Consider the following 19,170-nt stretch of genomic DNA (forward strand, 5'->3'; position numbering starts at 1 on the left):
ATATATATATATAGATATCTTTTTAATCTCTCCATGTTACAATGAAACCAACAACTAATTAAATACATTCCAAAGAAGAAGGACTTCCAAAACAAAGTCAAAACGGGAAAGGTATCAAAATCTTGGGTTAACAATGTGAAGTCTAGGATTTTGTTATCATTATCATAATGTCACAAAAAAAAACCACATGAACTCTTAAAACAATAGTATAGTATACAGTTGTTACTAGTATAGATTAATACTAGCTAACAATATCTCAATCTGGTCTTGATTCACATTATGCTGGGTTTGAATGGTTCTGTTGCAACATGAATTACAGTTTTTAGTATTATAAACAGCTTGTGTCAGCTGCATACATTTCTAAAACAGATTATTTGAATCCATAATAACAAGTGTAAACCTTTTTCTTACAGTACACAACTGGACATTGGAAGAAACAGTGCAGTGGGTGGTTGAGTCTGTTGAACTTCCTCAGTACGAGACCAATTTTAGGGATTATAAAGTCAACGGTAACACCCTGCCACGGTGAGTCACTTTGGCAGAACATACCTAGTTCTTCTTACATTAAACACACAAACACAAGGCTTAGCACCGAACATGTCTTGGTTTATTATGCATTTGTGACATTTCCTATAAGTCAGTTTGAGTGATATGAGTCCAGTAAGACTTCTAACATGCATTAGCGTGGGGCCAACCCTGCAGACGTCCACCTGAGCTCACCAGACGCTTGGCCTACAGGGTCCGCTGTAGCTCGATGAAGAGAAACACTCCCTGTGGGAGCCAAAACATGCTCCCTCCAGAATCTCTAGCTAAGACAGGCAACTTTGCACGGCCAGAGCGTGAACCTGCACTGCCCTGACTGTTTCAAAAGATGCTGGCCTTTTTTTATACCTTTTAGCTCTAACTTAGTATTTATAGCTGTAGCAGTGAAAATGTTTCTATTGTATAGTAGTTAGAAAAGCTGTTTCTGTGTCCTATGTATCATTGTACAATTATGTTTAGTGTTTTTGGAGTACAACCTAGGTTTCTCACTCAGTTTGGTTTTACTAAAGTGAAGGAATATTTTCAAGAATTATATATGTCTTGACTCAATACTGCAGACTGCTGGTAATGAAAGAAATCAACACAGTGCTGCAAAAGCTTGCAGAAGAAACACATTAGTTATAAACTGAATCAAACACACTAGGCTATACATTTTGAGCTGGCTGCCAGAATGTTTGTATTCCAAACACAATTACCCTAAGGAACCCCAAATGTTGAGTCCTTTAATGGTAGAAATTTAGAATTAACTGTCAATTGTCCTTAATAAAACTGCTGACAGTTGCAGTAGGCTATACTTTTCAGTGACCACTAAAAGTGAATTTCAAACAGAAATGTAGGGCAATTCATTAATAATTTAAGTTGCAGCCATGTATAGAAGTTAGGATTATACCATTTGATTTCAATCTCTTTCAAGAAAGAAAAAAACAAAAAAAAAAAAAACAGTAAAAGTTGTTTTGTTCTTATTTTATGTTGCGGGGATAACAGAACCAGCAATGGATGCTGATTATAGAAATGCTTTATTTAAACACTAGAAGTGTCAACCATTTTACCTGGTTTGAAGATTAATATTTAACTCTTGAAAATTTGACTTTCAAAGGTAAATAATTAGTTTATTGAATACAACTAAACACATACATCAGCCACATGTTACTCATTACTTATTGACTGAATATAAAATGGATATTATAAAAACATAATAAAAACAACCAGTAACTATTTGATATATGCACTCTTTATTTTGAGACATTTGCAAAACCGTGTCCTTTTTTCAGAATAAAAAATGTAACTTTATAAAACAAATCTGTTGCAGAACCAGTTATTTTACTTAGCAGTTTTATGTTATTAAAATTTATTTTATTCCAGTCTCTATATGTAGGTCATACTGGTTTCTGGTTGAAAGGCAAGAAAACCTATTGCTTTTAGAAACACTTGATGAAGTTCTACACACTTTCAGCATGCAATACATTGCAAGTAGAAGAATAAAGCTATTGTATGTGTTCACTGATTTTGCTTGTTTGTTTTTTTCTTATAGGATTGCTGCTAATGAACCTGCATTCATGACGTCCCAGTTGAAAATTTTGGATCAGCGCCACAAGCAGAAACTAAATCTCAAAGCCCTGGATGCTGTGTTATTTGGGCCGCCTCTTCGTTAGTATATGCTAGTTTATTTGGTTTATTCATTTATTTAAGAAACAAGTGTGTTGCAAAGTTAATCTTTATACTAGGGATAACAGTCAGTTTAATGTGTCAATAAAGCAACATCGTAACAAGAATACTCAAGCCTGCTATGGAGCCTAAATTAAAAACATCATGTACAGTGCTCCCTCGCGATAAGGCTCCGGTTATAATGCGCCTCGGATGTAATCCTCCTACAGCATGTCCCCCAATTCCCTATACTAATGATTCATGCAATATTTCTACAGTAAATACGGTACTGGTGTTGTTCAAACTGTAAACAACTTCTCAGTCTAACTTCCGTTTCTGTCTATGTCCCTTTTGATACAGTATCTGAACTGAAGAAAAGCTGCGTTGGCACTTTATAACACAGACATCTTATTCAGCAGTCGTTTTCTAGTCAATCAATCAATCAATCAATCTTTATTTTATATAGCACCTTTCATAGAGCACCACCATCACAAGATGCAGTAACGACAAGAAAATACATAATACTTTAAATATAGAGAAATGCATAACACATGATATACAGTAAAAATAACAAAAAAAAAAAACAATGCATAATACATTAAGTACAGCAGAAAGTGCATAATACATGATAGTAACATAATACATGAAATAGTAGCAGCAACACAGCAGCTAATAGCAGATATCAGGCTTAAAGAGCATGGGAAGCAAGAGAGAACAGGTGGGTCTTGAGAGCTGATTTGAAGCGAGCAATGGTGGGAGCATTACACACCAAAGCTGGGATAGAGTTCCAAAGAGTAGGAGCCATGAAGCGAAATGCACATTCTCCAAGTGTGGTGCATTTTTTCTTGGGGATAACAAGCAGGCCAGAGTCGAAGGACCTCAGCTTGCGAGGAGGGACATAGCAGGTCAGCAGGTTGAGGACTAAATAAATATTAGGCCTACTACATGGTTATCTTTCCTAATGTATTTACTTTTTTGCTGCGAGAGGAGCTGCGGCTTTCTGCAGGAGACAAGATGCTTCACCTTTGCTTCAGCCCAGCTCCAGCAGCCGAACCTTGGGTGAGCCCCCATTCCCTCTCCCCCCCCCCCCCCCCCCCCCCCGACCTGCTCTCCTTCTCGCGCTTGGTTTGCTTGTCTGTCGCTTCGAACTGAACTCTCGACCACCATTTAGCCAGGCTGCTTATAGTTTAAACACGGCTAATTAAAATGATCCATGAGTGGGAATGTTAAGTTTTTTTTTATTTTTATTATTATTATTTTTTTAAATAAATATAGCATTGATTACATGGCGCTTTATGGTTAATTCACGGAAAGTTAAATTTTTGCTTCACTATATGTGCATTTTAGAGAGGGAGTTTTTTAATTTTGTATTTTAGATGTGTGTTGTTTTGTGTCCCGTGGCACCCCCTATCCCCTTTTGTTTATAGCGCTCTTTGAGTGCAACGCTGATATTGTGTGTTTCCTGAGACCCGCATTATAGCGAGGGAGCACTGTATTCCTCTGGAGATACACTTTAATTTAATGTCCTACAAATCAAGTATTTTGCCTTTTGTTGATTTAAGTACAGCAGACTGATTTCAAACAGCCTCCTGCTTTGGGCTGACATGCAAATAAATACCACAGCTTGCTGTGCACACTGAGAACTGAAAGCAGCACCTGATATCCTTACAGTATGCACAGCACAGCTGAGGTTGTGTGTCACAAAATTACTTTGTCAGTAGGGAATGTTTATTTTCTTCACTTGTCTTAGGTTCTAACTGGACAGTTTCCACAATCAGTGAGCAGTTGAGGCTTTAGCAGGAGATGCATTTGGCAATGCCAGAATGAATCGAAGACAATGGTATAGCTTAGTCTTTGCAGCCAATAGAATGTAGTAGACAGATCTAGTTTCCAGGGCTGCCAGAAAGACCAGAGTTTATTTTTGTAGAATATGAATTTCACAACATTGTGTACCCAGACAAATCATATTATTAAAAAGCACTGAGCACACAGAAAAACATATAACAGAATACAAAAACAGAACAACTAATACAGTTGTTTCAGTGTCTTTAGGCGGATTTACCCATACACGACTTGAGCAAGACTGGGGCGAGGCGAAACGATAGGGCAAACAAAGTGTTCAGACATCAGTGTCTTAGGACAACCTCAGTTTTGCATTTGGTGTGATGAACGATGGGTGCATTCACACATGCCGAGGCGAGTGAGGTGATAAAAGGAGCAGGGCGAAAAAAATGTCCAATGTTTTGGGAACAAAGCCAGCGCTGCGTCTGCTGCAATGCCTCAAGTTGCTTGCTTGCTATACTGCATTTTTTCAGTAAGGATCTCTAACTTTTTAATACCTTGGAAAGAGCCACGCAAAGAGTTATCAGTACAGCATGCAAAAAGCACTTCCATCCACTTCTGGGCTACCACAATGAATTTGATTGTTTTACAGTATTTCCAACACTGTATGTGCAGCAGCTATTTACATCTGTTACATCAAACTTGTATAAGCAAAGGAAACGCTTTGTATCTTAAGGCAGACTGCCTTGAGGAAAGCAGAAAATTACTAATTATTAGTTTTTGGTATTAAAGCTCATTCGCAAAGCTCAAGACTATTTATGCAACCTGACAAAAAACGTATTTCTTTGATATAGCGTAGACAGAATGATGTGGATACTTAGTACTTTACTAAATTATAAATCAATGGGACAACATGCTTTTGTGTACCAAGTATTTCATGATTGTAATACTTTGGTTCCAAATGGCGCTTCTCTATATGAGTAGAAGTGACTTATAATTGATCTCTATGAGGCAAATGTGGTGTGTAATCATTTCAGTCGAATTCTATTGATGTGTAATTATAAATCTAGATTTGCACAATTATAAATGTTTCTTATCCTTTCTTACATTTAAGTAAGACCCGTTTTGCCCTGCTTTACTTTTTTTTTTTTAATTTAGTAGTCTTCAATTGTTTTTTATCATTTTCTGAAATTTAAAATAGCCAATTATTTTGAATCTCAGCGCACCGCTACCACCCCTGCGCTTACTCGGGAGCGGCGAAGACGAACGCAAGCTGTGTGTCGTCAGCCGACCGCTTCTTTTCACACTGCAGACCCACCATGCAGCCACATCAGAGCTACAGCGTCAGACGACAATGCAACTTACAGGCAAGCACACAGGCATCCGGCCAGACTAGAGGGGTCGCTGGAGCGCGGTGAGCCAAGGACATCCTGGCCGACCTAAGCCAGTGGAATAGCCTGGACTCGAACCGGCCGTGGGTGTGCTCAGAAAAAAATCACTAGAGAGTGGTCAGGGAAAGTTGCCTTGCTAAGGATGCTATCTCTTCCCAGCAGTGTGGACACATTTAAATAATGGGAGTGTCGCTCGTCTCTCCTCGCTTTATTCGTGTATGAGTAAATCAGCCTTTATACTGAAAACAAAATTAAAATGTGCAGTTATATTTTTTTACATTAGATTTGATTACTGGTTTGAGGTTTATTTCATGTAGTGTTTAAGCAGTCTGCAGTTTTGAGTGGAGTTATCTATCCCAGACCTGTGTACAGCCAGCACGAGATGAATCAAACTTTAATTGTATTACTGTAAAATATATTTTGTAAATGAAAATAAACATATAGATTTTGTCTTTAAGGTCCTTCCCACAACTGGGTGAAGGATTTTGTCCTGATGGTTTCTATTATTATTGGTGTTGGAGGCTGCTGGTTTGCTTATGTTCAAAATAAATCCTCTAAGGAACACATTTCAAAAATGATGAAAGATTTAGAAAGCCTCCAAAGCGCAGAGCAGAGCCTTCAAGAGCTACAGCAACGGTAAGCAGGCTTTAATCAGACATGCAGTTACATTTGTTTAAAGCTATCTCTGTTAATATTGCTTTGCCTTTTTTTAAAAAATGTTTGAATAGGGTTCATTATTGTACAGTATAGCATACTGGTATACTGTGTTTTTGAAAGACACTGGACTACTAGCATGGCTTTTAATGAGGAGTTCTGGTTTTAGTCCATACTACTGCCTAATGACACCAAGAAACTGTAGTAGGAGCCACATGTAGCAGGTTGTTTTTTGCCCCAAGCTCATAAAAAAAATGCTGGTGTCTTTGTCCTGCTATTGTCTTCATTTTGTCTCATTTAGACTTGAAAAAGCCCAGGAGGAAAATCGAACAGTTGCTGTGGAGAAGCAAAATCTAGAGCAAAAGATGAAAGATGAGATTAGCGATGCCAAGAGGGAAGCGCATCGGCTGCGGGCCCTGAGGGAGGGGGCAGAGAGTGAGCTGAGCCAGCTCAAGTATGCAGAAGAGGAGCTGGTTCAGGTACAGTGGGAATAGATTGCAGCGAGCACTAGATTGTACAAATCTTGCTGCAGCACATTATAACAAAGCTTTCATGGGAAACAACCCCAGGCCTGTAGGAGCTGCTGCCCCTACTTTGGGAAAATGTTTCCCTATGGTATAAACTTGCTTGTTTTTACTCATTGTAGGTCCGTATGGCACTATTGAAGGCAGAGAAAGAGTTTGAAAAGCATGGGGATTGGTCAGTGGCTGAGGCTTTGCAGAAGTGGCTCCAGCTGACACATGAGGTGGAGGTGCAGTACTATAATATCAAGAAACAGAATGCTGAGCTGCAGTTATCCATTGCCAAGGAAGAGGTAAACAAGCTGCCAGATTTCAAATAACCATGATTTATTTTCCCTTTATGACTTGTCTTGTTTTACAGGTGTCTTATTCTATCAGAAATGTTTTGGTCTGCACTGGGATCAGTATAATACATGTAAACCTGAAGACCACTTATCTGAACCCCTGCCTTTGGGAAACAAATTAATATTGTGTCTAAAAGCTGGCTGCACAACACCTGTATAGCATTTAGGCAGGTTGACTTTCTCGAGAATTCTTTATTAAAGCATTTCATAAAACAACTCTGTTACACCTTGTGTAGGGTGACCAATGACTAAATTCCTCTTGCAACTGTTTAATCAAAGTGAAAGAAAAAATAACTTTCTGTGTTTAGTGTTTTGCTTTAAAAAAGCACATTTTTGGTTCACTAATATGTCTAGTATGGTAAAAAAAATAGATGCATCACGCCACAGCGGGGATCATATTGTAGCTGATAAGAAACACACTATCGGGCTCACACAGAGGCGCATGAGTGGCGCATCCAGTAAAGGCGTTCCACATGGAGCGTGGGGTGTGCCCTATAGCCTGTGGAACGCAGGTTTGGGTCCAGGCTATATCACCGGGAGTTCCTAGGTGGTGGCGCATTATTGGCTGAGCGCTGCCCGGGTAGGGAGGGCTTAGGTCGGCAGGGAAATCCATAGCTCATCGTGCATCAGCGACCCCTGCGCCCAATAGGGCGCCTGTGGTTCTGCAGTGGAGCCACCAGATCTGTGTTTTCCTCCGGCACTATAGGTCTGGTGGCCTCGCTGTGGATCCACAGTGTGAAAAATGAGAGATTGGCAGGAGCACATTTCGGAGGACGCGTGCGTCATCCTCTGTTCCTCGAGTCAGCGGGGAGGTTGCGAGCGGTGAGCCGAGGATACAGATAATAAATGGGCACACTAAATTGGGGAGAAAACCAGGGTAAAAAAAATGGAGACGACTACATTAATAAAACAAATTTAAAAAGGTGTTGCAAGACTTAACCTCTTCACCTTCCAGGCATTACATTTGTGGTGTGTCTCTTCAGTTTTCTACACCACTGGCATTACATGTCTCTGTTAATTCCTTTTTAGGCAGAGAAGATAAAAAAGAAGAGGAGTTCTGTCTTTGGGACACTTCATGTAGCCCATAGCTCATCTCTGGATGAGGTTGACCACAAAATTATTGAAGCAAAGTAAGATGAATAACTTTGCTTTTTTCTTGGGTTTTTGGCTGCTGCGGTCAATCAGTTGAAATGCTAAATGTGTAATTATAGAACCTTTTCCTAAACCATAAGAACTACTGTATTTTATTCATTAAACTGACTGTTTTTTTTTTGCTTTCAGGAAAGCGCTGTCTGAGGTAACAGCTTGCTTGCGTGAGCGTCTACATCGCTGGCAGCAGATTGAGAAGCTCTGTGGCTTTCCTATAGTTCACAACTCAGGGTTACCCACCCTGACAGCCACACTCTACTCAGAACACAGCTGGGTAGTCATGCCAAGAGTCTCCATTCCACCATACCCTATTGCTGGTGGAGTAGATGACTTAGACGAAGACACTCCTCCAATCATTCCACAGTTTTCCAGTACGTCCTAATCCAAGGATTTGTATAGTTATGATAGATAAGATACAATGTTTGTTTAAATTTTAAAAATAGGTCAAAGCCTGGCATTTATTTTACTTACTTTTAAATACAAACATTCTCTAAATTTAGAAAGCTTAAAATCAGCATTTCTTAACCATATAATTGTAATTTTTAATTGAATGATTTTTTTTTTTGATTTAGGAAGTCCATGTGAGCTTCAGGTAGCTTGTTTACAAAGGTGGTCTAGAAAGTACAGCAGCAGGTTTCAAATTAAAAATAAGAAAAACACATAATGACAACACAATACACAAAGTACACATTACATTTACACAGCACATACACAAGGCCTGTTTAAGTACTGGAACAACAGTTTAAAAAAATTACAACAGGAGATGTCAGATCTTAGTCCTGCGGGTAACAGGTTTTATTCTGTAGCAGCAGAAAAAACAAAAGATTTTCTTCCTGCAGCACTTTTTACAAATGGTATATTGAAGTATTTTGTGCCACAGACATTACGTAGGCTGTATTTACAGGTAAACTCATGAAACAAGCTGTTTAAATAAACTGATAATGTGTTATGTGCCCCTTTTAAAAATAATCAAATTCCAGCGATACTAAGGTTTTACTATATATAAAACATATTCTTATTGAACTAGTAAGATAATTCAAGCTGTGTGGTTGATTGTCTTGAAGACATCTGGTGCATACAGGCACATGTAGAATAATAATATAGGAAAAAGGTCAGACATTCCAGTAGTGTAGATACAGTGATTTTGACACTCTTCTGAGCTAAAATACTGTATATAATTTGTGCTTCCAATGTTCACAATGGGGCATTTCAGCATTACCTATGTGTCTCCCAGTATGCAAATCAGGGACAGCAGTCAAATGGGACAGGAAAGGAGGCCTAGAAATACTTCTTAAACTATAAATAAGCTCTGTGCAGGTAAAGGTACTGTGGCAGGGTGAAGGCCCTGAATGTAAAGAGTGTGTGGGTATTGGGACTATAGGATTGGCAGGAAGGGGAAATGTGAGAATGTGGCTGGAGTCTTAATTGAATGATTAATGGTTAACTAGTGAATGTGAATGCCCAGCCTAAAGTCACTTGCTGTTTTGTTTTGGCCCTTGTGCCTGTGTATTTGTTGCTGTTTTTGGCTATTAAAAATGTGCAACAGTGCTTAAACTGCAGCTCTTGTCTCTGATTCTCATTCCTGATGCTATCCTGCTATAGGTACCTTTTACTGTTGCAGTATTATTGTAAAGGGGCTGTTTGTTGTACTATTTAAAACTTTAGTCTCTTGTTTAATAAGGCATTATAACAAAAAGCTAATTTAAATGAGAGAAAAATCTGAGACGGAATTTAAACTTACTGAAAAGCTTGAATTTCGAAAGTGCTATTTGTCAATATTAAAAATATGCTTAGTAAAGCATTATGGGGAATTAATAGAACACTTTTGTAGAATATAGCATAAATCCAGTTCCATTAAAAAGCTAATATTTCAAGGAGAGTTCTCAGGCTACCTTCACCTGTTATAAAGCAGAAATCTAATAAACCTTTTGCATTTGTGTTTTGCATTGTGTAACCAACAGTAGATAACTAATTGTTTTTTCACCTTTGCCCTATTTAGCTCCACTAATGAAGGTGGGCTCATTAAGAAGCAGTAGCCAGTGCCACTCACGGCGCAGCATAAAGAGTTCACTTGCACAGCCCCAGCCTGTCATGCTCTCCTCAGATCCTGATCTTTTGTTAATGGCCAGCTGTCCTCCAGCTTATCGCACAGAGGAGGAAGAGGATGCTATCAGCTTTAGTGCAGAGAAAAAATGGTATGTACTGAATGGGAACAAATATGTTTTTTTCCTATTGTTTGCTATTATAATTTTAGCAGAAACTTTTAAAATTAGATTTTAACCTCCGAAGTAACATTTGTTTTGGCCTGCAGGGTACTGTTATTGGGATTATTTTGTAAAGCTATGCTACTATTATTTAGTATATAGATCAATAAATAATATATTACTTGTGTTCTTTCCAGATTCCTCACAGTTAAATATCAAATAGACTGATATAGGCCTTAAATAATCTTGAGTAATCTTGACTGTGATGATTAGGATTGTAGAACCAAGTAAATGTATCTTAAAAACTCAATGTTGTGTGTTCTGTTACAGGGACAGACAGGATGCATGGTCAGATAGCAATTATTTAGGAAGAAAACAGTTTGCAAGCACAGTTCAGGAAGTTCCTTCTCAAAAAACCTCCAGGGATGAGCTGTTTGATCAAGAACTGAGTTTTACAGATTCACCGACATCCTTTGATCAGTCCAAAGGTTCCACTGACTCTGTGGGTGTCATTGAATCCAAAAGCATGGTCTACAGCCCTGCCAGCAAGGTGGTCTATAATGGCATCTTGGAGAAGTCTTACAGTTTGGGCCAGCTGACCAGTGGGCTGCCTGTCTCAGAAACCTGCTACCCTTCTCTTACTTCACTGAACATTGAGAGCAGAGTAGCAAAGGAACAGAAGATAAATAGTATGTCCCAAGACTCCTGTGATGATGTTGACAAGAATAAGAAGACATCCAAGTTAAAAAGCTTATTTAAAAAGAAAAAGTAAGACAGCTAGCTTCAGGAGGACTGTCATCAAAACCAAGTCTGCGACTTAGACATGGAATGTAGCTCTATTTTGATGCCCCAAATTGGAAGTCATTTGGAATGCCTCTTTATTAACTCATAGCCTCATAGTTAACTGACTTCAAAGGTCAAAGGTCATGCCAGCCATCACCTAGACATCGATGAAGAGTGTGGACTGTTTACTGTCACTTTTGCATATTTATTGTTTTTTTTTTTTTTTTTTTTTGTTAGAAAAAGCACCACTTAAGCTTTAACAGAGTTCTTGTTTACTGAAGCCTTGAGTTGTCTTTGCACAGAGCTAAGGTGTTTTTGGAACCAGACTAAGCTTGTTGCACTACCACTTTCCTGACATGGATGGTACCTCTTAAGATCTCTACAAGTACAGAGGAAAATATGTTTTTACAAAGTTCTATTCAAGGTTTTTCAACAGACATAGAGTTCCTATTGGTTGGGTTTCAGTAGGAGAGACTGTGGTTTTCATTGAAATAGAAAATAAACCCAATCCCTTTCATGTGCTTCAGATAAAAAAAAAAAAAAGCCCTGCAGTAAAGAACTGTGTTCACAGGGCTTGGCTCTCACTGTGATTTATTGCAAGCTAAGGCTGTCTGGTATTTGAGTGAATAGCTGAAAAAGGCTTCAATTTCCCTGTGCACTTCTACAGGTGGTGGTGATAGTCTGGCAGGGCAGACCATTTTTTTTTTTAACTCATCATTGACTAGCTTACAAAACGTAAACTAGTTTACAAAGTTTAAGGGTTTTACAATATGTGGTGTTTGAATCTTTGTATTGTAGAATAAATTAATAAAATTGAGGCAAATAAACTGTGGTGTTTATTTTCCATTTCAATGATTATATGTTGTACCTTTTAAAAAAAGCAAAACATACTAATTTCCCTAAAAAAGTAATTTGTAAGACTTGTTATTTCTGGGGGAGGGTGTGGTAGTGTCATTTTAGATGAATACACACCCTTTTACACGAGAGGCTGTATTTTTAAGTTGTGTACCCAAAATTGTGGGTTAAGATACTGGTTAGGCCTTATTTTTTTATTTATTTATTTTTTTTGTCTCAAAGTAGTACAAATATAAAGGGAGTGCCATAGAGTTACACATACTTTAACACTTATAGCCAATTTAATCACAAATGGACTGTAGTATGAATATTAAATTAGATGCTATTGTACCGTGTATAAACTTGCTTTACGTTTAAAACTCCAAACCAAATAAAATAAAAATAATAATAATTGTGAATCAGGCCCATAATACTGTTGATGATGCAGGCGCACAGTTAAAGTTAAGATTTTGTCGTTTAGTCTTTGTTAATTTTCTTGTTTAGAATTGTATGTCCAAGTTATTTCCTAATTTATATAAAATGCATTGCATTTATATATTTTGCACAACAGCGTTGTTGATATTAAATCCCCTTATATAAATTAATTATTTTCAAATAAAAATAAATTAAATTCCTGTTGTGTTTTGTTTGATGGTGTAGAAGATGACTTACTTATGTTAGCCTCTTCTATTTTGTGATTTCCTTACTGTTAAGAACAGCGACATGGTCGCACATTTCCATTGCACCTGTGATCAGGAAGCACTCATTGTTGTCTAGATTTTTTTTTTTTTATAGATCTACCAAAACAAACTTTATTCACAGAGCAGTGACTGATTTTTTGTATAACACATTTAAACAAACTCATGGTAAACTGAGGAATTCATCAGGAAAAAAGTATACTATTTTTAATATAACGTTTTAATGTACAGTATGACCAAACAGAAAGCTGAATTGGTCTGTCAGGTACTGTACGTGAACCAAAGTTTCTGTTCTGCCACACACACACTTGCTCCTACAGTTGACACAGTTTCAAAGGAAGCCAATTTGTTGCTGGCGTATTGAAGAATAACAGAAGCTGTGTTAACACTTGTATCGGTATGATACTGGTCAAATTGTCCTCAGTTCACTTTTCAACAGCAGTATAAGACCGATACTGTTGGGCTATACTTGTCCTCATTTAAACTGGTTTATGTCGATATACATATCAAAGATATTCTATTACACCAAAATACTCAACTCCACTGATTCTCTATGCGGACTTCCGTCATGCTGCATGCAATGTGGATTGTGCGATATAGAGAGCTAGGGAAAAGTTTCTCTATTGAGAGTCAATAAAGTGGTGTCGGATTGAGCTGATTTTCTAAGATATAAGAAGTCTGTTTTACTTTTGCCCAGAATGTCGATGAAAAACAGAGTAGACACGTGCAATTATAGAATGGGATTTGTTGGTGTTTAAAGTTTTTTAATGTTTTTACCATTTAATCGAACTTCCCTTCAATAATTTACTACTGTAACTTCTTAAGTAAATATAAAAACTATAAATAAAAAATAAAAACACCTGAATTCATTGATTACCATTTTGTAATATTTATTTAATTAAACTATTGGAGAAGGTTTATATATATATTATAATTGATATATATATATATATATCTATATATAGCTATATATGATATATATTTTTATATTATATAAGGCTAACTATTGGATACAATAAATACCCCTAAATATATATATATATATATATATATATATATATATAATGAGAATTGTGAATTCCTGAATCAATTAAGCTAATTATTTAAGGTATTTTATGTAATATTTCATTACAGTATATTAAAACTATTGACTGCTATACATTCGCCCAGCTAAACATAATGCTTATTACCATATTACTGCAGTAAATTAAGTATTTTGCTACATTGTAAATACTATGCACATTGTGTGCACATGCCTCAGACTCATCTATTTCCTTGTCATACCGATCCACCTGTCCACACTTGAACTGTTCAAAGCAGCTTCTTTTTTTTTTACACATTAAAAATCAGAAATATACGCATAGAACAGCTGGTCTGCCTCCCCTCCCGCCTCCCTTAAAACTTCTACTAACAACTACATCTCCCAGAATACAATGTCTTCAGTTACATTAAAACTGTATAATAGACAAAACAACCCAACAAACATTATCCAATCTCTGGCTAGCTCTGTTGTCTTTGCAGCCAATCACAGTAAGAATAAGAAAAAGCCAAAGATGCACTGGTTGAAGTGTAAACACCCCAGTCCAGCTACAAATCCAACTAGAACCATCATCAGAGGCAAGCACTAAAAAAATAAAAACAGCCTACAATATTACACAAACTGTTTTACAACTTAATGCATTTCTTTCTTTTACTGATCTGTATGGCTTTATATTGACTGGGTTTCATATCGATACAGTTATAACAGTACCACACCGATAACAACTGCAGTGTAAGAAGATGTTGCGATACTGTTCCGCAATGATACCAGTATAAAAATGCAAGTCTGAACAGGGCTCAGCAGCTCCAGTGTTAAATAGGCCCCATCACTGTCTGGTTGTGTGATGAGCTCTTGGAAACATTGGAATGTAACACTTTCTTCCATCTTTATTATGTGGGTGGCACAGTGGCATGGTGGTTAGCACTGCTGCTTCACAGCACTATGGTTCTGGATTTAATTCCAGCCTAGGGGTCTGATTTGTGGAGTTTGCATGTTCTCCCCACATCTGCATGGGTTTTCTCTGGGTACTCTGATTCCCCCCCACAGTCCAATGCTGGTCAGGTTGATTGACCTAGGTTGATGTGTGGTGCCCTGCAATGGACTGGTGTCCCATCCTGTAGTCCTGCCTTGCACCCTGTTAGGATAGTTATTGATAACAGATGGATATTCATTATTTTTATAGCAGGTTGGTAGTTTTACATCCTGATCTAAAAGGCTGCACTTCAAACAGGATTGTCAACCCACACTGATCATGCTGAGGTGTTAGCATTTTTCTGCCAAGCCAGGATGAAATCTGACTGCCTGCTAGTACAAAAGCTGCTATACTTCATGATGATTCAACAGCCCACAATAAATCAGTGGGTTACTGACACCTTAAAAACTACACATACTTAAAGCAACCTGGTGATTTATAGCATTGCACTGTGCATTGAGCTCCAGTGAGGGTGAAATTAGTCCTTTACTATTGTTAGTTGGTTTATATATTTTTTCTTTCATGGCTCATTGAAAGAAAAAATGATAGATTTTTTAATTTATTTTTTAAGCCTTGTTAGCTTTACCTTGGGATTGGGTCCCAAGGTAAAGATAACAATGAATAATAATCATTTTTTAAGTGGTGCTGCGGCACACGTGTAAAGAGAGCAGCTGCTGGGTAACAGCAGCACTGCACAGGACCAGGATGCTTCGGTTGTGGTTGCTTGTAGTCTCTCCCACAGTGCCTGATGAAGTTTTGGTGACAGCTTTAGCATCACCGTTATGAAGGCTGTTAGTTCATTCTAACAAGCAAGCTTCCCTCTGTCTCATGTGGTAAAAAAGAAACGCATCAGTGTTTTGAATGTACCTTTTACAGCATTAGTATGTCAGTTTGCATAGTAAATAGACAGTTCCAAAAAACCTTAACCTGTACACAAATCATTAAGACATTCATTCTGCCACTGTCTGAGCTTGCTGCCCACACCATGCCACTCTCACCTGTCGCACACAGTTGTCCGCAAAACGGACGTTGCCTGTATACCCGGGCTCTTCCATTTGCACGTTAAAGCAGAAATCTTGATTCATCACTGAACACCACATTTCTCCATCTTTGTATAGGCCATACTCTGTGATTATGACACCACTGAAGTCATAGTCGATGATGTTGCGGCGTAAGAATCACTCCTCTAACTGGCCTTCTTGCTCGGATACTTGCCTCCCGTAGGCGGTTTCTGGCAGTCTGGTTGGAAATTCTACACATTCCTGATACTGCAGATGTTGTAGAGGTTGCAGTGGTGAACCTGTCACGTAAATGACTTAGTTGTATAAATCTGTCCTGGGCTGCTGTCGTCACACATGGTCTACCGGATCTTGGGCTGTCAAGTGTTGTTCCACGTTACTGGTATCGGTGCCAAAGTTGTCCTATAGTGCTCTGGGAAATATTCAGATGCTGTGCCATGGCTGATTGAGATTCGAAAATGTCCAAAAGCATTATTCCGTTGAGCATCCTTAAGTCTAGGTATAACTTCAAACGTGTTTACAGTGAACACCAATAAGAAAAGCAAGCTGAGAACCCTCCACTTTGATAGTCACATCTTGGCATGTTGCACGTGCAGTGAATGCACGTGAATATTGCAACTCTTAAGTAAATGGTGTTCATTTTGAGAATATTCACATGTTTTGGCGTACGTCATGCATTTTCAATGCTGACAATGTGACGCTGTCAGCAAAACGTGTTTAAATAAAATACAATTATTTTGATCAAGTTTTGTTTCAAGTTTTAATAATTGAAGAAAAAATATCTGCTAAGAAATAATATATTTTTGAAGGGTATATGTTTGATTTGATTGTGGCTGGATTGATTTACCAGAAGCAGAGGGTAAATAACGTTGTTACATGCAAGCTTAGCCTTTGGTCATTATTGTGTATGCAGTTGTTTTATACTGACCTGTTGGAGCCTTGCTATGTTTATATTTCAAGAAGTAAAGAGAATAAGCAGGTGTTTTTGTTGTATATTTTGTTGTATGTTGCTGTTTTGTTGTATAGAAAAAAGGTTTTATGTGTGAGCTATGTTTTGTATGTATATTTCAGTTTGTTTGGTGTAAATTCAATTCAAATTCAATAATAAAACATAAACATCATCTACCAAGTCCCGATTGACTCGGCACTGGTGTAACCATCTTAGGCGCCACCTACAGCCCAGCACTGACCGTGTCTACCATCGGCATCGACTTGGAACAGGTCGACTTGGCACCAACTGTTCGGCGCTGACTGTGCTCTTTTCGAAGCCAATCCCGGCAGTGGTGAACCTCTTCGGAGCCGTCTACAGCCCGGCACTGACCTCGCTACTCATCGGCACCAACCTCGGCACCAATTGACTCTGCACTGACCTCTCGGCACCGACCGCACTCTTTTAGACGCCGATCCCGGCACCGACTGAGTCGGCACCGGTGAATCGTTTAAGAGCCATCTACAGCCCGGCAATGCGCTACTATCGGCACCGAGCGCAGCAGCTTCGCATATGATGCCACGTCAGTACAATTGACTGGGTCCTCCGCTGAGTTCCACCAGTGCGACCAGTGCGTGGCGAAGCTGCCCAGGCAGGACGAGGGCCAGAACATGTGGCCAAAGAACTGCCAGGTGAGCTGGACTGCTCTCCATGTAGGAAGTTCTCTAGAAGAACTAAGTGCCGGAGAGCACCCTTATCTCCAGCTGAGTCTCTCTCCCCAAGCCATGGGAGAATGAGGTCTGTGGTCCAAGGGCCTCTGCAGAGGTCATCTTGGACCGCCCCTACTACAGTGACCAGAGCGCTCCCCCGCACACCTGGGTCACCCTCCCCTTCCCTATCACCGGTACAGAGGCGTAGACACCTCTCAGGGGATACAAGATGGTCATCGCCGAGGCGGTACTGCTCAAGGGGACACTCACCAGGGGACAGGCGGTCGCGCAGGCACCGCTCCCCTTCCCCCGCACAGATGATCCCCGTCGGAGTCACCTCAGAGGTGCCCAAAGCTCGGCTGAGCGGTACTTTGCGGAGCTAGTGGAGACTGTAAGGGCTCAGAAGACTATGCTAGAGACCCTACTAAAATCTTAGGGCAGCTTGCCCCATATCACCGGGCAGTCCCAACCACCCAATGTCCGGCACACAGACCTCCGAGCCCAGGCAGACGTGTCTGAACCCGCCACATCAGTTACGCAGGCCACAGCAGGGGGCTCTATACTGCCCCTTCCGCATGTATCAAAGAGGGAGGAGTTCCGGGCCTTGATCCAGCGTGCGGCTGCTGCTGCGGACGTTCTCTGGCCAGCGGACAAGGAGGGAAAGGGGAACCGCTTCTTAAAGCAGAAGGGGCATCCACAACATGCCCTCCCCTTGTGCCAGGATTTTCTGGAGCTGGTGCGCTCATCCTGGAGCAACCCAGCATCTGCCCCCTCAGCCTCTAGGACAGCAAAGGCCCTGCTACACACTGCAGGAGCCCAATAAGCAGGTCTAGGCACATTCCCCACCATCAGGGACACAGACACAGTACTAGTGCAGGCCAAGGTCGTCAAGACCGAGAAGGCAGCACTGCTAAATGCCCCTATTACACCGGGGCAGACATTCGGAGTGACCACTGATGTGAGCCTTGAAAGGTACCACGGTGGTCCCTGGGGTAACCAGTTCTCCGGCTGGAGACCGAGGCCGGGGCATAAGAAACACCCGCCCCTTCTAAGCCCAAGTGAGAGCGTCCATGACGGTCCCCGGCAGCCACCAACCCCCCTCACAACCGGACTTACCAAAGGCAATGACCCATGGCAAGGCTGCACCCAGGACTCCTGGGAGCTATCAACAAAGAGACATGGATATGCTCTACAATTTCGCATAGGTCCACCACCCTTCAAGGATGTGCTACCACCGGCGAGCCAGCGAAAGCGATACTCCTTCAACAGGAGATCGAAATCTTCAACAGAAGAACGCTGTGTGCTTTGTAGATCGAAGCAATGCCCTCAGCGACTTTTATTCCAGGGGTGCCCAAAAAGGACGGCAGTTTCAGACCTGTTCTGGACCTCAGGGTCCTCAATTTGTTCCTCAAACAGAAGTAGCTCAATATGTTGACAGCACAGCGTATCCTCCAGTCTGTCCAACTGGGCAACTGGTTCACATCGATTGACCTGCAAGATGCCTACTTTCATGTCCCGATCTATCCTTCGCACAGAAAATATCTGCGCCTTGAAAGGTCAAGGCAACGTGTATGAATTCTGCGTGCTGCCGTTTGGCCTTTCGCTGGAGCCCCACACATTTTCAACGTGCATGGATGCAGCACTGGCTCCCCTCAGGCTGCTGGATATTCATATCCTGAACTATCTGGACGATTGGCTAGTTTGCGTGCATTCCAAAAGATGTGCAGAGGCACACACAAAATAGGTCATAGATGATGTGATGAAGTTAAGGCTCTCAATACATCAACAGAAGAGCAACTTTCTACCCTGTCAGTCCCCAGGGTTCCTGGGGATCAAATTGAACTCTGTGAGCATGTTTCCCTCACTATTGTAAGACAGGATTCGGTCGTTGGAGGCCACACTCTCCCTATTCAGAGAAGACTCTCTCCTACAGGTCAGAGTATATCAAAAGTTG

General features: G+C 40.1%; 1 protein-coding gene across 1 annotated transcript in view; it reads left to right on the forward strand.

Moving 5' to 3' along the window:
- LOC121323820 (stromal interaction molecule 2-like) overlaps positions 1-12,435 on the forward strand; it is an 82,578-nt gene extending 70,143 nt beyond the window's left edge. Inside the window, exons 5-13 of the mRNA XM_041265062.1 lie at positions 414-525; positions 2,075-2,190; positions 5,819-5,996; positions 6,316-6,493; positions 6,661-6,828; positions 7,909-8,009; positions 8,161-8,399; positions 10,028-10,223; positions 10,563-12,435. Coding sequence (XP_041120996.1) covers positions 414-525; positions 2,075-2,190; positions 5,819-5,996; positions 6,316-6,493; positions 6,661-6,828; positions 7,909-8,009; positions 8,161-8,399; positions 10,028-10,223; positions 10,563-11,004 — 1,730 coding nt within the window. The 3' untranslated portion in view covers positions 11,005-12,435. The remainder of the gene's footprint in view (positions 1-413; positions 526-2,074; positions 2,191-5,818; positions 5,997-6,315; positions 6,494-6,660; positions 6,829-7,908; positions 8,010-8,160; positions 8,400-10,027; positions 10,224-10,562) is intronic.
- The last annotated feature ends 6,735 nt before the right edge of the window (positions 12,436-19,170 follow it).

This window comes from Polyodon spathula, chromosome 1 (assembly GCF_017654505.1).
Source record: "Polyodon spathula isolate WHYD16114869_AA chromosome 1, ASM1765450v1, whole genome shotgun sequence".
In the NCBI taxonomy this organism is placed as follows: Eukaryota; Metazoa; Chordata; class Actinopteri; order Acipenseriformes; family Polyodontidae; genus Polyodon; species Polyodon spathula.